The 27,569-nt window shown below is 39.7% G+C and overlaps 1 protein-coding gene across 11 annotated transcripts in view; it reads right to left on the bottom strand.

Annotated features, from left to right (window-relative positions):
• Positions 1 to 27,569, bottom strand: part of EXOC6 (exocyst complex component 6) — a 112,553-nt gene that overhangs the window by 43,159 nt on the left and 41,825 nt on the right. For 8 of the 11 annotated variants that reach the window (XR_013543954.1, XM_020782900.3, XM_020782903.3 and 5 more), the window contains exons 12-18: positions 27,250 to 27,321; positions 23,353 to 23,450; positions 21,902 to 22,007; positions 20,317 to 20,426; positions 8,583 to 8,694; positions 7,626 to 7,760; positions 2,128 to 2,307 (exon numbers count right to left, since the gene is read on the bottom strand). Coding sequence is in view for 10 of the 11 variants with exons in the window: in XM_020782900.3 (XP_020638559.3) it covers positions 2,128 to 2,307; positions 7,626 to 7,760; positions 8,583 to 8,694; positions 20,317 to 20,426; positions 21,902 to 22,007; positions 23,353 to 23,450; positions 27,250 to 27,321 (813 nt within the window). In the remaining variant the exon portion in view is untranslated. The remainder of the gene's footprint in view (positions 1 to 2,127; positions 2,308 to 7,625; positions 7,761 to 8,582; positions 8,695 to 20,316; positions 20,427 to 21,901; positions 22,008 to 23,352; positions 23,451 to 27,249; positions 27,322 to 27,569) is intronic. The other 3 variants (XM_072995327.2, XM_078391322.1, XM_072995331.2) reach the window with 1 other exon arrangement.

Below are 27,569 nucleotides of genomic sequence, written 5' to 3'. Positions count from 1 at the left end.
AATCATTAGATCAGTTTAAACTAACTAGGGAGAGAGAGTTTTAGTTCCAATTTTAGCACTATTTGAATCCTGTTCACTCAACAGTTTCTATAAAACATTCAACTACCACTTGCCATTGCCTATACTGCTGTCTTTACTACTAGAGACCTTGCACAAAAGATGCAAACGGGCCATGGGTAAATATTTATCAGCATACACCTGGAAAAAGGAATAAACATACAACAACCTTTACTATGCATAGGACTTTAACAAACTAAATTGGTTTGCCATGTCTAGTAGATGCCATCTACAATTGTGGCAAGATAACAGACAAAAAGATTTGCATGGTGTTATATATTTAGAGTGAACCTGAAATGTTTTCATAGCTTGTATTTTTCATCACAGTATTCTAAACTCTTTCATAACATATGTAAACAAGTTGTGCAAAGGGGAACAGACCATAGACACCAGACATATTTATTCTTGAAAAACTCCCATAAACAAGGTTTATTTTCAGCTAATGAAATGTAAACAAAGTCTAGCAGATGAAATGGTAATACTGTATTAAGAAATAACTAAAGACAAACAGGACGAACAACAACCAGAACATAACATTAACAATAGCAATATACTTGAAGCAAGGAAGTACTTAATCTGACAAAAACCAAATCCTATTCTGGATGTACATTTTTAATACAAAGTTTTAAATGACCCATCAAACCCCAGCACTGATGCAATTATTAGCATTTACACCATGTTTTCCCAAAACTGCACTAACATATAGTCGTGTTGTAAGAAGAGTAGCATATCATTTTTAAAATTAGAAATTTCAAATTGCTTTGGTAATCAATTTCAATTTTTAAAAGCAGTTTTAAAGTTTGTTATCATGTGCACTAGTTATTTTGAAACAAAATAGTTCACAATTGGGAGGACAATAGTACAATAAGGTTACTTTCCATGGACTAGCTGTAACTGTGAATAGTGCCTGAGACTGACTTGAAAGCAAGTGGCATAAACCTGGACCTCTCACATTTCATCAGGATTGGTTAAGGAGTACTCTTATCTATGGTCCAATGGAGATACAATATACTGTACTGGCTGAAATCCCATTGCTGTAAATTTACAATGCATAACCCAGATGACATCATCATCTGAAAATGGAAATTGTTGATTACATTAAAATTTTACCCTTCAGGCTCTGATGTTCTCTAGGAATCGCTTTCGCCCAGGGAAATTTATTGGGAGCCTCAGGATGTGGTGGGGAGAGTATTTTATATCATAAAATTGCTATTGGAGGTCTTGATATAACCCTGGGACCACTGCTGGTGATTTTCCAATATTAAAGCCCACTCTCCATCCTGAGGGATCCCAAAGTTTCCTGGAGAGCCTCAAGACCTAAAGGGTTTGTTTGTCTTTTTGGGCGGGGATTTTAATTTAATTAAATCAAATATTCCCATTACCAAACAGTGATGTCATCCAGTTTACATGATGCAAATGGATGCCAACAGGAAGTCAGCCCCTAATTCTTTTGCCACTACAGTATTAAGAAATTGGGAAAGGACAAGAAAGGTCCAAAATCCTTCATCTTTTAACTGTGGCATTGCATAGTATCAGTACTGATAGTATGATTAAGCAGAATGAGAATTCATTTAGAAAAAAAATTCAAGATCTAAATCTGATATGCAAATCCAGGATAAACTCTGAGTAATAACAATATAGAAATTGAGCATGAAAAGGACAGAGAAGTGTTTGTACAAATCTATGACTCATTCCTCACTTGTCAACCAAGTAAATATCACAGCATCCTTGTTCAGATGCAATGCTAAATCATGGTATAACATCAGAAAAACCAATCACAGACAGCATAAAGATCATACTTTCCTTTCCCATCTACAAAACTCTAAAAAATTAGAAGATGGGGTAAGAGCTCACTGAATCTCACTTTCATAATGCCAAAGGTATGGTTTAGCGTTATCCTTGAATAAAGTTAATGTCCACATAAAGTCTACACATCTGCTCCAACATGTCATGATCTAGGTAGATCAGATACACAACAGGACTGGATCTTTTCCTCACTGCATCTGTCAACATATCTTTAGTGTTCATGAAAAAAGAGAATCTGCAGTTGCTTGCATTTTCTATACTTACAGGCAAGTGAGTAAAAACCTGAAAGGTGCTTCTTAAGAAGTTAATAAGATCCATTAAATAGCCACTGGCTCTCCCATCTGGCTCTCCCATTGTCCAGTCATAATCAGCAAGCTGAATAAATTCATCAATCTTTTGGTTAAGTTTGGTATAAATCTCCCCTTCAGCAGCATGTCTTGCATCCTGAAAAAATATATAGTATAAGTTTCCTTGAAAAGTGATAAATCAAGAGAGCGGACATGGTACAAAAAAAGGGGGAAATACATATCTATTTTAGTCTAAATTGTAGTATATCAACAAAAAGCTAACCACCAACAATAAAATAAACAAATTTGAATCACAAAGGGATGTTGATACTTTGCCTTGTTTTTGCAGTGCAAGATTTGAATATATAACATGCATCTTAAAACTTCATGAAATACTAGTTGGTCTTAAATTGCACAGTTTCAGACTATCTGAAGTGTATAAAACTAGACTTATAAGAATACAATTCCCATTCATTATTAATTATATGTTTGCCAAGCTTTCTAAATTATTATTATTATTATGAGTAAAGGACCACTGGCAGGGCTTCCATCATCAGAATGCTTCCTTATTAATATGTATCTAGCAAGAGAAAACAACAATGATTTGATATCTGAAGAAAATATCTGCCCTATAACTTTATCCAAGACCTTTAAAAATATATTTTATAAATTGCTAATTCTGGTTGTATCCACGTCTAGCTTAATTGTCCTGGATGCATTAAGGAGCTGGTGTGTATTAGAGATGTGGATGCTTCACAGCTAATCTCTTCCATGAATTTTGGAATACCCCAGAAACTGAAGAACTTTAGAAATTAATTCTAGATTTAAAGGGATGACTTATCACAGTAGTCTGCCATTTAGTCCTAAAGTTTACATGAGAATATGGAAATGTTAAACTGGGGAAATTAAATAAAAGAAAGACAAATTACATGAAGATATTGGATAGGCTCCTAAAACTGTAATCTTATACATACTTATGCTTACCTACTTGCAAAGTAAGTCTTACTGACTCTGATTGCACTTATTCCTTGGTAAGTGTATATAGGATTGTAGCTTGATATAATATGCCTCTACATAACATAATGAACTGCAGGATAACTCAGTTGATGAAATGTACTAAGCTTTCCATAACAAGGTGCGTATGGATTAATAAAAAAAGGATTTTCCATGACAAGTAAAGGATATGTGTTGGTGCAATTCTCAGGGGTAAAAATAATAAGTTTAAGTAATATAGAGAGCAGGAGGAAGGAAGACTCTACAAAGGATATGGTATGCCCTTATAACCTGGCTGGCTTTGTCTGCAATTAATTTTGGATTTTTCCCCCCAGGAGCTTAGACACCACAAATGACAGTCACAGCATGACCCTACAGATAGATAATGTGTATATAGTTCGATATGGAGGATCTCATTAAACCTAAGAAGTACAAGGAACATACTATCCAATTTCTTTTGTGTTGGCTTAACTTTTTTTCAACCTAGGTTCTATTTAACTCCAAATGGGGAAAAAAGATTAAGCCAATGTCAAAAAATCCCAGCCATCACATTCCTTACAACTCTGTTTTCAAGATATTGTATTCTGTACATACATAAAGCATAACAAAACAGAGGAAATGAAGATATCTTTTACTTGATGAAGGAGATGAGAAAATTGCTACAGTTTATTTAATGTACACAACTGTTTCAGCCTTACAACATTCATTTAAAAAACAATTTGGTCTTTTGCCCTCAAAAATTCCACCTATATATAGCAGGAATACACAGCAGTTAGCAAACAGCTGTAGAATGTGTAGCTTCCCAGTCCTTGATGGATTTTGGTTCCCAGCATTCCCTCAGCATTGGCTATGTTGGCTAAGGTTGATGAGAGTTAAAATCCAACAATTTCTGGAAAAGTCACATTTTTCAAAGCAAAACTGTTGACATAAAAATATTGAACAGGTAGGGCAAGGATAAGTAGAAGAATTCACATGTACTAGCCGAAATCCAGTAACACAGTTATGCCATGCAAGTCTGATAATGTCATTAGCTGCAGTTGTATTTTGGTAATTAATAGTTTCCTATTAATTTCCTTGCTCCCACCACGAAGGTTCCAAGAATCTCTTAGGATCCCTTTGATCCTGGGGAAATTATTTATTTATTTTATTAGATTTATACCCCGCCCATCTAGACAGATAGTCTACTCTGGGTGTCATTTTGCCATAATCTGGGCGGAAGCATCTTAAATGTCTCAAAATTGCATTGCCAATCTTCATCATTATTCACCAATCTTGTGCTTTTAAAAAAAAACAATTCTGCTCAACAAAATAAATTCTATATTCTTTTAGCTCACTTACCAGCTCCTGAATTTCTGGCCAATGCATGTTACATACTGCAATTTTTTTCAGAGTGGAAGAGGAGCAAATGCATTTAGAAATACTAGATTGGATCAAGCTTTCCATGGACAGAAGGCCTCTGGTGAGCTTAACTTTCAAGGACCCTGCACTACAGTTCACATTATCTAGCCAGGTCCCGGGCCCTTGGTAAAGCATCTTGCCAGCTGCCACAAACATATCAGTTACTGGAAGCATGCATGACCATTACTTTCCTAAATTTGGACTCAACCCAATCATCTTTTTTCATCTGGAGCTTTTCAAGAAAATGTTTCCACAACACAGTGCTCTCCCCTCTGAAGCCTATTCAATCTTGACAGTAGTTTATACTTTTCCTTTTACACAAATGTTGGGCACCTACTGACCATGGCTTGGTTCTTACCTATTGGATTATGGATTTCTAGACATAATTTCATCTTGTTGAATTATTTAAAGTTTCAAATTTTTTATATTTATTTTACTGTGTGTACAATGTCCTGAGATTCTAGATAAAGAGCGGGATATACATATTTTAATAAACAAATCTAATTGAACCATTTTCCCTACTATGGGCATGAAATGCACATTTGTCTAGTTATAAAGTAACAGTGGCAAAAATACTCAGATAGTAATATTAACTTTTCCCAAGGTTGTAAATACAGAAGAATATCAAAGTGCTCTTTGAGCATTCCTTTATTCTTTCTATGCCATCGCTTAACCTTGATGAGAGTGATTAATGGTAGAATTTTATACCATACTTAGTTTTTAGACTTGGTTATAAAATAAAAATACTGAAGACAAAACTATCCTAAGAAGGTACTGTATAATCCTCTTTAGTTTGTCAGCCTGTGAAATCGTCTCCAGCTCATGTATATACACAATACAGTAATTATTTGAAACTCAAGATTTTTCAATTATGCAAGTGAGTCACACCTGTTTTGTATGTTTTTACTTATATTACGAAACATTCCAGATTTTTAGGACAGGCTAAAACCTAGGCTATGGTTTGTATGATCATTCCACTTTTTAAAAAAATTAAATTGCTAAATACAAATTCTTTGTCGTATTGGAATTATTAACACTAAAATCTAATACGAAATGGTGTAAGAGTCAAGATGTGATATGGACTATGGGGAGAAGGATATCAACTGTTTCAAACAGAAATAAATAAAGTATTCCTTTATATAAAAAGCTTCACACAGAATCTTAATTGCAATCTTATGCACACTTCATTGTTGACTAAACCCTACAGGACACGAGATTCTTGAAAATAAATAAAAATACCTAGAAGAAGAGAACTTGGAGCTATGTAATGTCTAGTTTGCAATCTCGAGAATTTACATGTGATATTTCTGTCATTTGAATTTGGAGCAATTCGTAATCGTTTTGTTTTGTGCAAAATGCCAACACACATACGTAAGACACATTTTCATACCAATTTAAATATTTATCTGTTCAAGCCCACCTTACTCTGCGGCTTCTTTCTGGAATTGCTTTGAAGGCCAGGAAGGAAAAGATTTTTGGTCACACAGATCATTTCTTTTCAAACAATGCCTAATGGACATGTTTCCATCCAAAATCCTCCAGACTGCTGCACATAATTTTAACTCCTTTCAGCACTGCTGACACTAATGCTTTGAGGAAGTTTTTTCTGCACACAATGAATCAGAGACTTCAAGTCCAACTGTATAACTACATATGCAGGCTTCAAACAGCCAGTGGAGAGGAGATGAGTGGTCATTAATGCAAGGCATATACTGCAGTACAACAATTCCAGCCAGGGTTTATATTATGACTGGTAGCAAACCAGCCAATAGTGGGTGAGTCCACAACTCTCCCACTTCTCCCCACCAATTATTTACAAATTTCTTTCCCCTTGCTAACTTTTTTTAACATACAGGTATGAGTGCTCACACAGACATTTGCATGCATACACATCCTAAAACCCCCTTTTTTGTACACACATCCTCTGCTGTCAGATGAGAGGTGGTTGCTCTAACCCACCTTGCTTTATGGAGTCTCTCTCTCCACAAGATTCTTAGACATAATTACACCATCTCCAATCACTCTAAACAGCTGTATTGATATGCACTCTTTTATAAATACTATTTCATAAATACTATTTTTATGAGAAAGCATGAAAAACAGCTGCAAAAGATGTATTATGGTTTCATTTTCAGTAACAGTCTTGAGAGAGCTACCTGGCTATCTAGCAGGCCAGAGGAACAAAAGTTTGTTTTAAATTCATAATGAAGAAAGGTACAGGAAGGGAAGAGTGGAGAAGGGATTGAGATGCGGGCTAGGGTGTCTGTCGGCTGTAGCAAACCCCATGATGACTCCAATACAGCCTCAGAGACACAGGCTAAAGGCTACAGCCAGACATACTGTAAAATAATAATAGTTTCTTCTTGTGTTTTTCATCTGTAACCTTCACAATGCCATGACTTTGCTAATAAAAAAAGCCACCAACATGTATAATCAAGTTCAAGAAATGTGTAGGTGTGACTTTGAAGATGTTGGCAGAAAAATATTCCAGTTTTGCCTCCTCCAAATATGATCTAATCAGTATGCATAATACATAGCTCATCATGGATTAACTTTAATAAGATAATGCCATTTTAAATTACATCAACATTCTGAAAGTGATGACATCTAAACTCATCATACCATTTATCCAAAAATAAGACCTAATGTGAAAATAAGGCCTAGTATGATTTTTCAGGATGCATGTAATATAAGCCCTATACCAAAAACAAGCCCCAGTTAAGTGAAACCCCACCCTCCACCATTGTGCAGCAACCAGAAGACATGACTATATTTGAATAAATGTAGACTGTTGTACATGAAAAAAATAAAACATTCCTTGAAAATAAACCCTAATGTGGGTTTTTAGTTTGTTTGTTTGTTTGTTTTTTGAGCAAAAATTAATGTAAGACCCTGTCTTATTTTGGGGAAACACAGTATATCTGGGTTCATTTCACCTACTTCAGAATTCATCTAAGTATTAAACATTCATTTTACACATTTGAAACTGTCCCCATGAAGTCTGCATAGTGTTTCATAATGTTTTAGTGCAATTTCCTTATGTTTTTGTAACTTATATCGCAAAAAAGATGTCATCTCACATACCTTAAATGTTGAAAGACCATAGAGTCTTGCAGTATGAAGAGTCTCTTGAGAAATATTTGTAATATTAGTTATAAAATCCTCAAGATATTTGCATGCTTGTTCCAAATGTGTTGTATTTATGATAATTTGCACCAGCTTTAACAGACAAAAATAAAAAACTTTGATAAATTACATTTACAGTACAATCAAAATTTACTTGTATTAATAGAACAGCTATGACTATTTTATGTACAATGAACACAATAACACGCTTAATAGCAAGTGCTAACATATACAAAAGCTTTTTCCGAAAGCTACCAAGTTTAACACACTGAAAATGTTCTGTTCCTGGGGAATCTTTTCCACATCAATTTAATTAATGAAGAACACCTATGAGAGCACTACAAAACATGTGCCTATTGTAGAGAATGTTGCATTCTGTAATGCTTTGCACATTCCTATGAGGGTGACAGCAAATGACTGGGCTCCCATTAGGCACAGTGAGGTAGATGTCTTAAGCAACAGGCTTTGGATGTCACAAAAAGCCACCAAGTTACTCATTTGTTAGTGCTGCATTTTTATTCTCAGAGGTGGAGAGCACTGAGTGTGAGATTTTCTACCTCATCTGCCAAAATATACTTGTTTGGATTTGTGCACTTAGCACCTTGACATTGGGCAAGGTGGGGTGGGGAAAGAGAGACAATTTGCTGCTCTGTCTTAACTGAAAGAATATCATGGGCTGGCCTTGGGGACAGTTACCCTCCTGCGTGAACTGACTGTACACTGTAGAATCTATCCAGCACTCTTCCAATAACTATATATAGGAGACATTGTCTTTCAAAAAAGTTTGCCAATCATTACTAATCTTCTCATAGAGACACATCTGGAAAACCTTCATGGCTCCCAGGAACACAATCTGAAAATAACTAAACCACACACAACAATACACAAAGCTAGAATATACAGCTCTATACTTACCTCTGTCAAACCTATGTGAGGCTTTTTGATGAGGTTTTGTAAACAACTGCTTAATGTTCTAGTCAGCAGCAAATTTGTCGATTTTCTAAGCATGTCATCTATCTCTGTTGAACTGAAAAACACAATTTACAACAAATGATTTAAAGTGAGACTAAACCTACAATTTAATATGCAGTCCTCGACACTTCTCCACCCTTATACTCATAAACATGAAAGTTAAATTTGGCTGTTTCACTAGCACAACATGCTCCAATCTGGGCACCCTCAAACAGCTGGAAAGACCATTTTAGGAACCCGGTTATAGTTTGTTACAGTGATTCTTAACACAAATAACAGAAGTTGTAGCACAGGCAGTTAGGGAATATAATGCAGTTGACTGCCAAAATTCAGCAGCAAACCACTTAGTCTATAAAGGAACCTCAGTAAAACTATAAACAAACTTCCTTACTACCCTCTTCCCAGGTGTATCTTCAGTACTTTTCTTCCTTAAACAATTGTTGATTACATAGGATTAAGCCTTTTATTATTTAAGAGCTTAAGCTTTAAATGTTAATTAAGAAGCTTAAGAGAGGAAGACTATTAACCAGCAATTCATTGGTTCCAAGGGAGCTATCTTAGTGAAGTACTTAAACACAGACAGAAAAGAGTGAATTAATTCTATTTAATGCAATATTACTCATCAGCTTGAAAGAGTAAATCTGATTTTTACAGGATAAACAACTATATTATGGGGAAGATTTTAAATGTCAATATATTGGGTGCTGAAACATTATAATATATATTTAAAAAGTAAGCTGACAAGCAACAAAAAAGAAAATTAGCTAATTAGTTATTTTGGTCACATGTGTATCTTTTTAGCCATGTTCTCTTTGGAGTGCAGGCCACGAGTAGCTTGCCAATCTGAAAAATAGCACTTCACCTCAAAACTGCCCGCCCCTGATGTAACCCAAGGATGACGAAAACATGGTTGATTTAAATGAGGGCTTGTCGGGTGCAATCAGAATTGGAGGTGATATAATGGGATGCAGCTTGTGATAGTTCCAGAAGAAAAAACTGGCTCTAGATGGTCAAAGTTGTGCACTCCTGACACTACCCACTTTGACTGGCATGCTTCTTAAGAGTCTCAAGTCAGATATCATTCACTTTACTTGCTGTATGATCCTTTACATAAAATGAGTTGCCAAATGCCAATGATCAAATATGGGACCTTCTGCATACATGTATGCACTCAGCTACTTAGCTATTATCCTGCCTTCTGTAACTGATATTATTATTTTTTCTTCCCATTCAACTTGCAGATTGTTTCTTCGCTGTTTTGGAATTACAGAGTGTCACAATGGCAATTCTGAAGTGACTTTTCTAGGTTCTTCCTATCAGACCATCTGCTTTTCATTGTCACCAGTATGACATAAATTAATGAAATTTATAATACACTGCTGCATGTGAAGTGTTTTTAAAAAAGGCAACAGGCAAAACTGTGAACTCTAGCAGAAATTCAAAAAAACATGATTTGTTCAATAAATGGAAGAGAGAAATTCAAAATGATACCCACAAAATAAGGGTAATGTTAACAAATTGGAGGGTGTGCAAGGCCAGTAAAAAAGTACTTTCCAAACTAAGCTTATTCTCTCAGTGGACAACTGTTGCTCTAAATAAAGATGGCCTAGGCCAGTGACAATGAACCTTTTTGGACCCGAGTGTCCAAACTGGGGGGGAAAAAATATACAGTGGTGCCTTGCATTACGACGTTAATTTGTTCCAGTGAAATCACTGTAGAACGAAAACGCTGTAATGCGAAATAAAAAAGCCCATAGAAACGCATTAAAACCCGATTAATGCGTTCCTATGGGCTTGAAACTCACTGTCCAGCGAAGATCCTCCACAGCGCGGCCATTTTCGCTGCCATGCAGCGAGAAATCTGTCCCAGAAAAGAGCGGGGAGCCATTTTTTTTAACCAGGTGGCCACTTTGAAACCGCCAATCAGCTGGCCAAAAATCGTCGTTTTGCGAGAATCGGTTCCCGAAGCAGGGAACCAATCATTGCAAAGCGAAATTCCCCAATAGGAAACATCGTTTTGCAATAGCAAAAAGTTTGCCGTAATGCGATTTCGTTGTTAAACAGCGCGCTCATCTTGCAAGGCACCACTGTACTCACTGAAACGTGAGGCGGTGTACTCGCTTCAGTGATACACTGTAAGTGCAATGATACAAAGGAGAACAACAAATGAGGAAAAATAAGGTATCTCATCCAAAAGATCCAAAAAATCAAAGGGAAATTTAATCCTAAATTAGGAATGCTTAAACACCAACAAGGGAACATTCTATCTAACCAGGATAAAATATAGAAAAGATGGAAACAATGTACTGAAGAACTATACAAAAGAGATAAAAGGATGGTAGATTTCTTTGAATAGTGAAGTATGTGATAAAGAAGTGCAATTTAGGAAGAGAAGTGAAAGCTGTTCTCAAACCATGTGGAAGAGTACATGAGATACCGATAGAGATTGCATCTGCCAAAATATGCCTCCAAATATGGAAAACAAAACAACAGCCCAAAAATTGGAAATATTCAATATACATTCCAATCCCTAAGATAGTAGATGCCAAAGAGTGCAATTAGTATAGGATCACTGTTTAATTTCCTACACAAGCAACGTGATTCTCAAGGTGCTGCAACAAAGACTTGCATCATATATAGTGGGAGAAATGCCTAATGTTCAGTTTGTGGTCTGAAAAATAAGAGACACTAGAGATGATTTCACAAATATATGTTGGCTACTGAAGCTTATCGAAGAATTTCAGAAGAAGATAAGTCTATGCTTTATAGCAGTGGGTCCTAACCTTTGTGAGACCAGGGACCAGTTTAGTTGAAGACCATTCTCCCAAGGACTGGGGGGCAGGCATGGCGGGCATCTGTGCATGTATGTGTGCAGGGGCGGGCATGCGTCTGGAGGTGTGTGTATGTGGGGGGTGCATACGTGCATGCAGGAGGCATGAGTGCATCCATGCGTGCGTGTGGGGCTGTATGTGTGCAAGGGTGCAGGAGTGCACGTGCGAGCACACACGAGTTACTTCTGCCCTCAAAAATATGTTTCGGCAGCCCGGTCCTTCCAAGGCCACAGACCGGGACAGGTAGACAGCCCGGGAGTTGGGGCCCCCCGCTTTATACATAGCAAGGCCTTTCACTGTACAGAAAATGAGAAGATATAGATTGTTCTAAAAGAAATGGGTGTGTTTCGACATTGGATTGCCCTGATACATGACTTAAGCTTTGAACCAAATGCTACTGTTAGGATGGAGTAGGGAGAAACAGAGTGGTTTCCAATGAGCAAAGGTGTCCAACAAGGGTGCACTTTATTTCCCTATCTGTTCAATTTGTATACAAAATATATAGAAACTCCTTCATGGATTGCTGCCTTGTCGTGGCGAAGGGGCTTGAGTAACTCAGAGAAGCTATGGGCTATGCCGTGCAGGGACACCCAAGACGGACAGGACATAGTGGAGAGTTCCGACTAAACACAATCCACCTGGAGTAGGAAATGGCAAGCCACTCCAGTATCTTTGCCAAGAACGCCCCATGATCAGAAACAAAAGGCTAAAAGATATGACGCTGGAAGATGGGCCCCTCAGGTCGGAAGGCGTCCAACATGCTACTGAGGAAGAGTGGAGGACAAGTACAAGTAGCTCCAGAGCTAATGAAGTGGTTGGGCCAAAGCCGAAAGGACGCTCAGCTGTGGACGTGCCTGGAAGTGAAAGGAAAGTCCAATGCTGCAAAGAAAAATACTGCATAGGAACCTGGAATGTAAGATCTATGAACGTTGGGAAGCTGGAGGTGGTCAAACAGGAGATGGCAAGAATAAACATCGACATCCTGGGCATCAGTGAACTAAAATGGACAGGAATGGGCGAATTCAGCTCAGATGATTATCATATCTACTATTGTGGGCAAGAATCCCGTAGAAGGAATGGAGTAGCCCTCATAGTCAACAAAAGAGTGGGAAAAGCTGTAATGGGATACAATCTCAAAAATGATAGAATGATGTCAATACGAATCCAAGGCAGACCATTCAACATCACAATAATCCAAGTTTATGCACCAACCAGCATTGCTGAGGAGACTGAAATTGAACAATTCTATGAAGATTTACAACACCTTCTAGAACTGACACCAAAGAAAGATGTTCTTCTCATTCTAGGGGACTGGAATGCTAAAGTCGGGAGCCAAGAGATAAAAGGAACAACAGGGAAGTTTGGCCTTGGAGTTCAGAACGAAGCAGGACAAAGGCTAATAGAGTTTTGTCAAGAGAATAAGCTGGTCATCACAAACACTCTTTTCCAACAACACAAGAGGCGACGCTATACATGGAAATCACCAGATGGGCAATATCGAAATCAGATTGATTATATTCTCTGCAGCCAAAGATGGAGAAGCTCTATACAGTCAGCAAAAACAAGACCTGGAGCTGACTGCGGTTCTGATCATCAGCTTCTCATAGCAAAATTCAAGCTTAGACTGAAGAGATTAGGAAAAACCACTGGGCCACTCAGGTATAATCTAAACCAAATCCCTTATGAATACACAGTGGAAGTAAAGAACAGATTTAAGGAACTAGATTTGGTGGACAGAGTGCCTGAAGAACTTTGGATAGAGGCTCGTAACATTGTCCAGGAGGCAGCAACGAAAACCATCCCAAAGAAAAGGAAATGCAAGAAAGCAAAGTGGCTGTCCAACGAGGCCTTAGAAATAGCAGAGAGGAGAAGGGAAGCAAAATGCAAGGGAGATAGGGAAAGTTACAGAAACTTGAATGCAGACTTCCAAAGAATAGCAAGGAGAGACAAGAGGGCCTTCTTAAATGAACAATGCAAAGAAATAGAGGAAGATAACAGAAAAGGAAAGACCAGAGATCTGTTCAGGAAAATTGGACATATTAGAGGAACATTTTGCACAAAGATGAACATGATAAAAGACAAAAATGGGAAGGACCTAACAGAAGCAGAAGACGTCAAGAAGAGGTGGCAAGAATACACAGAGGAATTATATCATAAAGATTTGGATATCCCGGACAACCCAGACAATGTAGTTGCTGACCTTGAGCCAGACATCCTGGAGAGCGAAGTCAAGTGGGCCTTAGAAAGCCTGGCTAACAACAAGGCCAGTGGAGGTGATGGCATTCCAGTTGAACTATTTAAAATCTTGAAAGATGATGCTGTTAAGGTGCTATATTCAATATGCCAGCAAGTTTGGAAAACTCAACAGTGGCCAGAGGATTGGAAAAGATCAGTCTACATCCCAATCCCAAAGAAAGGCAGTGCCAAAGAATGCTCCAACTACCGTACAATTGCACTCATTTCACACGCTAGCAAGGTTATGCTCAAAATCCTACAAGGTAGGCTTCAGCAGTATGTGGACCGAGAACTCCCAGAAGTACAAGCTGGATTCCAAAGAGGCAGAGGAACTCGAGACCAAATTGCTAACTTGCGCTGGATTATGGAGAAAGCCAGAGAGTTCCAGAAAAATATCTACTTCTGCTTCATTGACTATGCGAAAGCCTTTGACTGTGTGGACCACAGCAAACTATGGCAAGTTCTTAAAGAAATGGGAGTGCCTGACCACCTTATCCATCTCCTGAGAAACCTATATGTGGGACAGGAAGCAACAGTTAGAACTGGTCATGGAACAACTGAGTGGTTCAAAATTGGGAAAGGAGTACGGCAAGGCTGTATATTGTCCCCCAGCTTATTTAACTTATATGCAGAATACATCATGCGGAAGGCTGGACTGGAAGAAACCCAAGCCGGAATTAAGATTGCTGGAAGAAATATCAACAACCTCCGATATGCAGATGATACCACTCTGATGGCAGAAAGTGAGGAGTAATTAAAGAACCTTGTAATGAGAGTAAAAGAGGAGAGTGCAAAAAACGGTCTGAAACTCAACATCAAAAAAACTAAGATCATGGCCACTGGTCCCATCACCTCCTGGGAAATAGAAGGGGAAGATATGGAGGCAGTGTCAAATTTTATCTTCCTGGGCTCCATGATCACTGCAGATGGAGACAGCAGCCCTGAAATTAAAAGGCGCCTTCTTCTTGGGAGGAAAGCGATGACAAATCTTGACAGCATCTTGAAAAGCAGAGACATCACCTTGCCAACAAAAGTCCGAATAGTCAAAGCTATGGTTTTTCCTGTCATGATGTATGGAAGTGAGAGCTGGACCATAAAGAAAGCAGACCGCCGAAGAATTGATGCCTTTGAATTGTGGTGCTGGAGGAGGCTCTTGAGAATCCCCTGGACTGCAAGGAGAACAAACCTATCAGTTCTAAAGGAAATCAACCCTGAATGCTCACTTGAAGGACAGATCCTGAAGCTGAGGCTCCAGTACTTTGGCCATCTCATGAGAAGAAAAGAGTCCTTGGAAAAAACCTTGATGTTAGGAAGGTGTGATGGCAAGAGGAGAAGGGGACGACCGAGGATGAGATGGCTGGACAGTGTCTGCGAAGCAACCAACATGAACCTGACACAACTCCGGGAGGCAGTAGAAGACAGGAGGGCCTGGCGTGCTCTGGTCCATGGGGTCACGAAGAGTCGGACACGACTAAACGACTAAACACATATATAGAAAGCTGGATTAGATTCAGGAAAAAGCAACACTGAAAACTGGTGGAAGAAACATCAATAATGTAAGATATGCATATAATACCATCTTACTGGCAGAAAGCAGCAATATGTGAAATGAAAGTGAAATGAATTGCAGAAGTGGAACTGTAGTTAAGCATTACGAAGACAAACATCATGACTATAGAAGAACTGTGTTTAGTCGTTTAGTCGTGTCCGACTCTTCGTGACCCCATGGACCAGAGCACGCCAGGCCCTCCTGTCTTCTACTGCCTCCCAGAGTTGTGTCAAATTCATGTTGGTTGCTTCGCAGACACTGTCCAGCCATCTCATCCTCGGTCGTCCCCTTCTCCTCTTGCCATCACACCTTCCTAACATCAAGGTTTTTTCCAAGGACTCTTTTCTTCTCATGAGATGGCCAAAGTACTGGAGCCTCAGCTTCAGGATCTGTCCTTCAAGTGAGCATTCAGGGTTGATTTCCTTTAGAACTGATAGGTTTGTTCTCCTTGCAGTCCAGGGGATTCTCAAGAGCCTCCTCCAGCACCACAATTCAAAGGCATCAATTCTTCGGCGGTCTGCTTTCTTTATGGTCCAGCTCTCACTTCCATACATCATGACAGGAAAAACCATAGCTTTGACTATTCGGACTTTTGTTGGCAAGGTGATGTCTCTGCTTTTCAAGATGCTGTCAAGATTTGTCATCGCTTTCCTCCCAAGAAGAAGGCGCCTTTTAATTTCAGGGCTGCTGTCTCCATCTGCAGTGATCATGGAGCCCAGGAAGATAAAATTTGACACTGCCTCCATATCTTCCCCTTCTATTTCCCAGGAGGTGATGGGACCAGTGGCCATGATCTTAGTTTTTTTGATGTTGAGTTTCAGACCGTTTTTTGCACTCTCCTCTTTCACTCTCATTACAAGGTTCTTTAATTCCTCCTCACTTTCTGCCATCAGAGTGGTATCATCTGCATATCGGAGGTTGTTGATATTTCTTCCGGCAATCTTAATTCCGGCTTGGGTTTCTTCCAGTCCAGCCTTCCGCATGATGTATTCTGCATATAAGTTAAATAAGCTGGGGGACAATATACAGCCTTGCCGTACTCCTTTCCCAATTTTGAACCACTCAGTTGTTCCATGACCAGTTCTAACTGTTGCTTCCTGTCCCACATATAGGTTTCTCAGGAGATGGATAAGGTGGTCAGGCACTCCCATTTCTTTAAGAACTTGCCATAGTTTGCTGTGGTCCACACAGTCAAAGGCTTTCGCATAGTCAATGAAGCAGAAGTAGATATTTTTCTGGAACTCTCTGGCTTTCTCCATAATCGTAGAAGAAGAACTACGTAACTTTAATGCTAATGACAAAGAATTTGAAATTTTGAAAGAGTTTATATACCTTGGTTTAATTATGAAGACTGTAGTAAGAAATCAGATTTGCAAGAGCACTTATGAAGTAACTGGAAAAGACCATTATGTGTAAGGACATGTCCCCGAGACCAAGGCCAAGACAATCCAAACTATTGTACACTTGATTACTACGTATGTACAGTAACTGACAAAACTGAGGGTGTCTTACTGTGGGTACATCAAGAAAAGACGAAACTTGCTGGAAAAGACACTAGGAAAAACTGAAGACCATAGGAAAAGAAGACGACCAAATATGAAATGGACTGACTCCATAAAAGAACCCAAAGTCTTGAATTTGCGGGAGTTGAGAAGGGCTGTTAATAATAGTACATTTTGGAGATCACATATGCATAGGGTTGCCATATGTTAGAGGCAGCTTGACAGCATACAACTACAAATGCATATATACACATGATTATGTAGCACATTTCCTGATGCTCACTATAAGAAGAAGCAAGCTGTAGGCAATATAATTGGCCTTGGTAGCTATATTGTTAACATCCCTTTATATCAGGAAAGGACACCAAGTTGAACCTTAGGGAAGACTATGATTCAGATTAGACAGGCTTCTCATCCAAGCCTTCTTCATTACACCATCTCTATCAGTGTCTTCACCCAAGCTAACATTTTGCAAATAATATGACAGCATTTAATATATGCATTGGCTTGATTTCAACTAAATCAGTTAAATAGTGAAATGTGGGGACAGTTATTTACATGATAAACTAGTTCTTGTTTACAGATGGAGACCAAGAAGCCTTATTAGTTCAGTATGTGTGAAAAGAGCAATTTACAATTGTCAACAGTGCACACAGCTTGATGACAAACTGGAAATAGCTTCCAGATTCAGCCAGCAAAATAAAAGGATGCATTTCAACCAAACAAAGCAATGTTTTCTAAACTGGCTGAAATGGAGGACTTTAAACACAACTGTATAAAGTTTCCTTTCTCATCATTTAGTAGAAATTGGATTTATTGTTATTTTGAATGGCTTTAAAAACAGAACTATAATGTTGAGAAAAGAGAAAAAGCAAACGTGGTGAACAAGTTTATAACCTATGAATACATTCAAGACAAATCCATAGTTTCACAAGTAGTAGTTAAGCAAGAAGAGAGCTCAGATTCTGTCCTAGTTTTTAAAAAAACATCATGGAAACAGAAAAGAAATGCATGCAACTTCTAACAGAAGTTAGATAACAACAGAATGGGCCACTGCAATAATAAATGGGTCTTTCCTTGAGGGCAGGTTTCCCTCTGCCCTCAAGGAGACACTCATTAGGCCATAAGAAAGAAACCTAATTTGGCGGCGGACGAAATTGACAATTATAGGCCCGTCGCCAATATTTCTTTCATGAGCAAAGTAGTCGAGAGGGTGGTGGCTGACCAGCTTCAAGCACATCTGGATGAAACAGATGCCCTGGATCCTTTTCAGTCAGGCTTCAGGCCATGCCACGGTACAGAGACGGCATTGGTCGCCCTGTACGATGACTTGTTGAGGGAGGCCGACAACGGTAAAATTTCTTTGTTGGTCCTCCTCGACATCTCAGCGGCCTTCGATACCGTCGACCACAGTATCCTCCTGGGGAGGCTCTCTGAGTTGGGTATCGGTGGCTTGGCTCTAGCCTGGCTCCATTCCTTCTTGGAGGTCCGACCCAGAGAGTGCAGCTTGGGGAGAGTATTTCGGCCCCATGGAGTCTCAATTGTGGGGTTCCACAGGGGTCGATCATCTCCCCAATGCTGTTTAACATCTATATGAGGCCGCTGGGTGGGGTCATCAGGGATGTGGAGCATCGTGCCATCAATATGCTGATGACACCCAGCTCTATATTTCCTTTTCACCAACTGCAGGTGATGCCGTCCTGTCCCTCCAGCACTGCCTGGGGGCCGCTACAGCAGTGGATGGAGGAGAACGGGCTGAGGCTGAACCCGGACAAGACGGAAGTTCTGAGGGTGGGTGGCCCTGTAGATGGTGGCTTGGGAAACTCCCTCATGTTTGGGAGGGTGGCCCTGGCCGCAAAGAGTGGGGTCCGCAGCCTGGGGGTACACCTGGACCCAATGCTCACCATGGAAACGCAGGTGGCATCGGTAGTCCACACCGCCTTTTTCCACCTTTGGTGGATTGCCCGGCTGCGACCTTACCTAGACACGGGGGGGCTCAATACCTTAGTACTTACGCTCGTAATTTCTAGATTAAACTACTGTAATGCGCTCTACGTGGGGCTTCCTTTGAAGCTGATGCGGAAACTTCAAGTGGTGCAGAATGCGGCGGCCAGACTCCTTACTGGAGTGAGAAAATACCAACATATCTCTTCTACTCTGGCCATGCTGCACTGGCTGCCCATCCGTTTCCGCATTGACTTCAAAGTGTTAATGCTTACATATAAAGCCCTAAACGTTTTAGGACCTCGATACTTGGTGGAACGCTTACTCCCAACTAGTTCTACCCATGTCACCCGCGCGAGTCAGGAGGTGAGGCTGAGGAGCCTGACGCTGAGGGAGGCCCGGAAAGAAAGAACTAGAAACCGGGCTTTCTCGGCAGTGGCTCCTTGTCTCTGGAATAACCTACCTCCGGAGATTCGCGCTGCACCCTCGCTGGGTACTTTTAAGAACCAACTAAAAACATGGATGTATAGGCAGGCCTTCCCTTCTAGTTAATTCCTGTCCTCTTTCCTTTTTTTCCTCTTTATTTGATTTATTTTTATTTTTCCCATCTTATGGAATCATTTAATTAATTAATTGTTATAATTTTTTTTTAGAACTTGTTATCCTTATGTTGTAAGCCGCCTAGAGTGGTCGAAATGACTAGATAGGCGGGGTATAAATACAATAAATAAATAAAAAATAAAAAAATAAAAAAACTGTATCGGACCAAGTATAAGGCCAGGGGGTCCTTGTACAGAACTTCATGGAAAGGTGCTGATTCATACAATGAGCCCATATATGCTTTACATCACTACAGTTCTTTTGAATTGGCTCTATGTTGTACATTTTTCACTAGCAATAGAGCTGTGTCTGTACAATAGAATGCATCTTGTCCAAGCAACAAAGGAAGCTGCTTATTCAAACCAAATTACAAATGCATCTAGCTAAATATTTCTGTGCTGCACTTTATGACTGAGCTACGGCCACTTCCCTAAGCTGCAGTTTCTTAGGAATACAGTAAGTTGCCTCACTCTGAGTCACATCCAGAGGATGGAATTAATTCATTAACAATTAATTCACTAGCCACAATCAGCGTAACACATACCAAAAAATCTTATAAGTATTTAACATGTTATTTTCAGAGAGTAATATCTTGGTTTTTAGGTCCATTTTTCTGTATCAGTAATTGAACTTGTTTTTTAAAATTTGGAAGTAACACGTTAACACATTGCTACAAGTAACATTATAATTAGTAACTAACATTAACATATCAAATTCATTATATGACATTCAGTAAAATGGTTACCATTAATGAATTTATTTTCAAATTAACATTAACATGTTAACATTAACAATAAATATTTCCAACCTCTCGTGAGACTGTCTATGTCCGTCTAGTCTGCACAGAGTAGAAGCAGCTCTCCACAGATTCATGAAGAAACAAACCAAATTCCAGCAATACCTGAACAGGCCTTCTCTACTGAGTTACAGCACTTCATTTTCTGTATGTTTTGAAACACAGCCACATGGGATGCAATATTTACACATACGGACGCACAACTTTTTTAAATGCCTACCTGCGATGAAGTGACTCTGAAAATTTAAGGCTTGCATAAATGAATTCTTTAACCTGGATATAGATCTGAGGCACTGATTGAGACATCGGGAGTTTCTTTGGAAAAGGCTGCTGCAGAAACAAAATGTGTGTGCATGTTATGCTCCAAGTGGAATCAGTCTAAGCAGGTTGAGAAAAAGGAGCTGGATATCGCAATTTAAGTTACAAGTCGTGCCCCGCATAGCAACGATAATCCGTTCTGGAAAAATCGTGGCTATCCAGATTTGTTGCTATGCGAAAAGAAAAAGCCCACAGGAATGCATTAAACTCCGTTTAACGCGTTCCTATGGGCTTAAAACTCACCTTTAAGCGAAAATCCTCCATATGGCCGCCATTTTCGCTGCCCGGTATGCGAGGAATTGGCGCAAAAACACAGCGGGCGGCTGTTTTTTTTCTGGTGCCTATTTTGGAACTGCCGATCAGCTGTTTTTAAAACATCGCTATGCAAAAATCGTTAAGCGAAACAGCTTACCGATCATCTCAAAGCGATTTTTTACCATTAGAAACATTGTTATGCGTTCGCAAAAACGATCGCAAAAAATCCGTCGCTATGCGGATTTGCCGTTAAATGAGGCGCTCGTTAAGCGAGGCACCACTGTATATATCCAAAATATATTTGAAGCCACAAACTGTATTGTCCTCTCTTCATACACATTAGCCAATCCATATCTAAAATCTACAGCATTTCAGTTTTCCCCACAACTGGTACTATGGAGAGGGGTCTCCATCAAATGCTAAGTAAACAGATGTATAGTGTGAGCTCAAGAAATTTTGCTCAGGGAGATAAATGTGGTTTTAAGTTGTTATTTCAGTTTTCTTCCAATTACATCAAGGTGGAGAACCTTTTGCCTTTCAAATGTTTATGTCTGTGAATCCTACCAGCCCTACCCAGCATGGTAAAGGACTCAGGGAGTTGGAGGAGCAACTGGAGAAACAGAGGTACCTCCCACTTGACGCTTTGAATGCCTACTATTTTGTCAATTGATTAATACTCACAATTAGGTTCCAAAACGTAGATGTTTTAAGCATCATACTTAATATCATAATGGTAACAGTATACTAAAGGAGAATGAGAATTCACGCTCAGAAGCACATGGGCTGAAAAGAACAGAGCACAGGCACATACCAAAGTGCTTAATAATATTCTTTAACTCTTATTACGTACATGTTGTGCCTACAATGGAATAAAATGAGATATACTTGAACTAGATATTTGCTTGCAGGCAAACATTTGTTTGATGAAATTCTATGATTGTTCCATTCAGCTACAGTAGCAATCCAAGGTTTACCATTAGCTAAAATCGAAAAAGAATGTAGGCAGTTCAATGGCTATCCTAATTTTTTTTCATTTTTCCACCTTTCTATACATACTCTTGGTTTGCCTGTTTCTTCAAAGAAAATGATAATAAAGTAATAATCGCCTCACTTTGCACTTGTAGGAAATGAAAGAAAAAATGCACAGCTAATGGTTTGGAGGATCATCCGCATGTTATTTAACCCACATTAGCTAGCTTTAAAACCAGTGTATGTAATATATGTTCTCTTACCTTATCAAGTTCTGGATCCTGATAGGGAAATTTACTAATTACAATTTTGTATTCCTCTTCATTTGATACAGGAATTGGACTGTAATTGTCTGCTTCAAAGATATCCCTGTGTTTTCAGTTAGGAACATAAATATATAAAAATAGATGATAAACCTAGTATCATATATGATCATAATTCAATTGTACATAAGCACTTTTATGTTCTACAGCTTCCAGTGAGAGAGGTAACCATCTGCTGAGGTGTTGCGTAAAGGAATACTCACAAACATTCTAGCTTAGCTTTCGCCAACCTGAAGCCTTCCAGCCTTTTAGACATGAATGCCTATCAGTTCATCAACTATAAGCAATAGTCAGGATTGCTGAAAGTGGTAGTCTAAGACATGTGGAACATTCCAGGCTAGCTTATGTCTGGGAAAATTGTGAATTCCTGATGAGAAAGGATGCAGAAAACTGGAAGTGGCAACATCATAGCAACAGTCACCTAATAAGACTGGATGTTTGAGAGTGACATAGGCAAGAATGGGGAGTATATAATTTGAACAAAAACCATGTGCAGAGATTAATGCACCTTTACATATGTACTTGTTTTGTATAACTGTCAGTCATGAATATAAGCAAGAAGTCACACAGGGCATTGTAGCCTTGCCCTGCTCCATCCTGAAAGTATTTCACACAAATATCTGGGTTTATCTATAATATTATAAAATTTAAAAACAATTAAAGTTGAAATCCCAAGGCTATGAACTCAATGCAAAAATAGATACAGTCGTGGCCCGCTTAACAATTACTCCATATAACGACGAATCTACTTCACGACAATGTTTTTGCGATCGCAATTGCGATTGCAAAACGATGTTTTAAATGGGCTTTTTTCACTTTGTGAAGATCGGTTCCCTGCTTCGGGAACCAATTCTTCGCATTACGACGATCAAAACAGCTGATCGTCGGGTTTTCAAAATGGCCACCAGGTGCTCAAAATGGCTCCCCGCTGTGCTTAGGGATGGATTCCTCGCTCTACAGGCACCGAAAATGGCCGCCCCTATGGAGGATCTTCACTGGATGATGAGTTTTCAGCCCATTGGAACGCATTAACCGGGTTTTAATGCGTTTCAATTGGCTTTTTTATTTCGCTTTACGTTTTCACTCTACAGCAATTTCGCTGGAATGAATTAATGTCGTTAAGCGAGGCACCACTGTAGTTACAGAATGCCCACCAGTACAGAGTATTTAGTCCATACAAGGAGCTGGGCAACACATAATTAATTGCAACAATGATTTTTTTTTTGCTATGACAACTACCAAAGGTTTTTTTTTGAAACTTTCCATTTCAAAATACAAATATTGCTTCAAAATTTGGAAAGTGAAATATTCAAATACATAATCAAAGGAGTAACCAAAATGAGTTAGACATTACTTGGAAATGGATTCTCTTCTTATTGTGCAATACCAACCTGAACAACATTGCCCATTTTTTAAGGAGGGTTTCATTGTACTGGTCCCTTATTTCAAATAAAAGGTCAAATAGTCTGTTCACAGGGAAACCATAGCCCTAGGAAGACATATAATGAAAGGATTTGTAAAAGGTGTGATCATTATGAATGAGAATACAGTACAGCATATTTTTAAGTTTGGAAGGATACAGCCAAAGTTTCAGAGAAAAATCCCAACATTCCCAAATATTCTCCCACTCCCCAAAAGACCACAAGATTCTCCTCCCTCCCTCCCCTTGATGCATGCTTCATTCACTTAATTTCTCTCTCTTTCTCTGCTTGCTCTGGTTTAGTTCATAGATTGGTGGTGATGTAGCACTTTTTCTTCCATAATCGTCGTTTAGTCGTGTCCGACTCTTCGTGACCCCATGGACCAGAGCACGCCAGGCCCTCCTATCTTCTACTGCCTCCCGGAGTTGTGTCAAATTCATGTTGGTTGCTTCGCAGACACTGTCCAGCCATCTCATCCTCGGTCGTCCCCTTCTCCTCTTGCCATCACACTTTCCCAACATCAGGGTCTTTTCCAGGGAGTCTTTTCTTGTCATGAGATGGCCAAAGTACTGGAGCCTCAGCTTCAGGATCTGTCCTTCCAGTGAGCACTCAGGGTTGATTTCCTTTAGAACTGATAGGTTTGTTCTCCTTGCAGTCCAGGGGACTCTCAAGAGCCTCCTCCAGCACCACAATTCAAAGGCATCAATTCTTTGGCGGTCTGCTTTCTTTATGGTCCAGCTCTCACTTCCATACATCACGACAGGAAAAAACATAGCTTTGACTATTCGGACTTTTGTTGGCAAGGTGATGTCTCTGCTTTTTAAGATGCTGTCAAGGTTTGTCATCGCTTTCCTCCCAAGAAGCAGGCGTCTTTTAATTTCATGGCTGCTGTCTCCATCTTCTTCCATAATAGACATCATAAAACATGTGACCCAAATGCCCCAACCAAAGGTTTTAACTGCATGAAGAGAGAAGCCCCAGGACTGCAGGAGTGCCTCCGTTATGGATGTGAAGAAATCTCACTAGATGACTTGTTCTGAATGAGACAGACTGCCAAGGCACTCAAGCAAGCATTTATCAACTACCATGAGATTTCTTGCCTCAAATGGAAGAGCACCTGGCTCACAAACTCATGGAAAGAGGCTGGAAGGGAGAGAACAATGCCATAGGCTGGTGTCAGCTTATCCACCATACTACACTGCTCCTCTTCCCTCCTTCTCCACAGGTTCCCCCTACATCACACCAATTGCAGCATAATGAACATTCCTCTCCTTTTCTAGAAAACAGATGCTGACCCTGGATGTATAAGCAAATTTCTCAGTATCTCCTCTGAGCAATTCCTTGTGCAAGGAAGTCTACTTACCGTTCATTGTCAGATATTCTGCATCTCTTTTAACGAAAACTGTTTTTGTTTGGTTGTTAACTTTTCCCAGTAGGAACGCAATATAAGCAATGCAATTATTAATTAAAAAATTAAGACTGGTATCTAACCCATAATGTTGTCATTCCCCCAGGTGAGAAATGTGTGCTTGAAGACAGCAACCTGTACCAACTTATCTTGGTTTGAGACCCAATAAGTTCAATGGGAATTATCTCTAAGGAGACATGTAAAGGATTGCAGTATAGTAAACATCACACACAAAATACTCTTAATGCCTTCACAAAACTTTAATTTCTAGATTTCTTTAGAAAAAAACTATTGCAGGTGACAGTATAAAGCTTGTTTTACTTTGGTACAACTGTGCCTTGAGACAGAGTTACCCTCTAAAAAATTCCCAAAATTAAATTGCTCTAAGACTGTTAAACTGTTCACCTCTCCTGTAAATTTTCTTATTAATGCACCAAAAAGGCATATATTTTAATCTATGTATGCAAATCTTTCCTATATTATAAAACAATCCTGTTCTTTCAAATTGAATTGATTTTTATCTTTATTCTTCCAACACAGCAGTAAAAATAATACACCGAAGAAAAATAATACTTTCATTAAACTACATACTAGAACTTTATTTCAATTATTCTCTTTTGGTCTACTGTCTATTTATATTAAATTTTAAAAAATAAAAGTAGTATTTCGGGTGAACAGAAGTAAACCAAGCCAAAATATAAATTAGATGACACAGGATCATTTCACACACAGAATAACCCACTAAGAATGCATTTTAAAGGACAGCACGGTTAAGGGACGTGGTGGCGCTGTGGGTTAAACCGCAGAAGCCTCTGTGCTGCAAGGTCAGAAGACCAGCAGTCGTAAGATCGAATCCACACGACGGACTGAGCTCCTGTCGCTTGTCCCAGTTCCTGCCAACCTAACAGTTCAAAAGCTTGCAAATGCAAGTAGATAAATAGGTACCACCACGATGGGAAGGTAATGGTGTTCCGTGTCTAGTGCTGGCTACGTGACCACAGAAACTATCTTCGGACAAACGCTTTCTCTACAGCTTGGAAACGGGAATGAGCACTGCGCCCCAGAGTCGGACATGACAACTAAATGTTAAGGGGAACCTTTACCTTATGGTTACACACAACCCCCCCCCCACTGTATTTTAATCAGGTTTAGTATTTTGAAATTGAGTTTTAAAAAGGTGACTATACAATGCACATGGAAGTGCAAATTCTTTTTTGGCCAGGAACATTGTTTTTGGTTGGAAAGTGAGGTATTTTACTCGGCTGTGAGAAGGTCATTTATTTACATCACTACTGAAATTTACCATATTTTTTGCTCCATAAGACGCACTCCCCCCCCAAAAAAAGTGTGGGGGGAGTCTGTGCGTCTTATGGAGCGAAGGCAGCGATTTCGCCCCCACTGGCCCCGGGGGGGGGAGCCTCCCAATGGTCCGGTCAGGGCCAGTGCGGGCGAAATAGCCAGCTTCCAGGTGGCGGGAGCGTCGCAAGGGTCCGAGTGAGCCTTCCAGGGCCCTTGTGATGCTCCCCCCACCCCAGCCCCATGGGGCCAGCACGGGCAAAATCGCCACCTTCTGGGAGTCTTTTGAGGCTTGGGAAGCTTCAGAAGACTCCCAGAAGGTGGCGATTTTGCCCCCTCTGACCCCCGGGTGGGGCAGAGTGAGTCTCTAAAGGATCCTGGAACACACCCTAGGACCCTTTGGAGGCTCACCTTGCCCCCTGACCGGGCCAGAGGGAGCGAAATTGCCACCTTCTGGGACTCTTTTGAGGCTTGGGAAGCTTCAGAAGAGTCCCAGAAGGTGGCGATTTTGCCCTCTCTGACCCCCGGGTGGGGCAGGGTGAGTCTCTAATGGGCCTTGGAACACACCCTAGGACCCTTTGGAGACTCACCCTGCCCCCCCCCGCCAGTCCAGAGGGGGTGAAATCGCCACCTGCTGGGAATCTTTTGAGGTTTTGGAAGCTTCAGAAGACTCCCAGAAGGTGGTGATTTCGCCCCCTCTGGCCTCCGGGGGGGGGGCTGGGTGAGCCTCCAAAGGTTCCTAGGGTGTGTTCCATAAGACGGACCTCTCCATAAGGCTCACCAATTTTTAGGAGAAGAAAACAGATTATTTTTTTTCCTGTTTTCTTCTCCTAAAAATTTGGTGACTTCAAACCAAATTCAAAAACCCTTATCCATCACCCAATTTATTTTAGCGGTGTAATCACACCTTGAATTCGCAATCAAAAAAACCCTCAATACAGGGACCTTTATGTTACTTCAACCACACATATGCTACATTCAAAACTTAGTTATATAGATGATCTTCTGTGTATGCCAGATTTTAAAGTGTATGTTTCCTAGTTTTGTTCTTGAGACGGGAATTTGAACTCACTGAAATAAACTGAGCAAAAGAAGAACTGCAAAGGGACATTAAGGTCACGTTTGAAACTGAATACTGAAATTAAGCTGACAGTGCCACCAACCTGCAAAGTATCAGCGAACACAACAATCAGATTCTTCAACTCCAGAACAAGATCAGGGTCGGTGCAATAGGACTGAAAATTAAAATTATAGATTATGCTTTAAACATTATTTTTTCAAACAAACAGTAAATGTCTTTTCAAGTCTGAAGATTATATCAAGTTGACTTTTATCTCTGGTTGGCAGTTGATTCTTCCAGTTGGCTAGTGCTGAGTGAAGATAAATATGCAGCTAAACCTCATTACTATGAGCTCTTTAATAAGAATAGCCCCTGTCTCCTTCTTCCACAATAAACAACATTTCTATATTTAGCATGAAGTAC

Source organism: Pogona vitticeps, chromosome 3, assembly GCF_051106095.1.
Source record: "Pogona vitticeps strain Pit_001003342236 chromosome 3, PviZW2.1, whole genome shotgun sequence".
NCBI classification, from domain to species: Eukaryota; Metazoa; Chordata; class Lepidosauria; order Squamata; family Agamidae; genus Pogona; species Pogona vitticeps.
The sequence above is the reverse complement of the archived record's forward strand: the minus strand, read 5'-3'. Positions and strand labels throughout refer to the sequence as shown.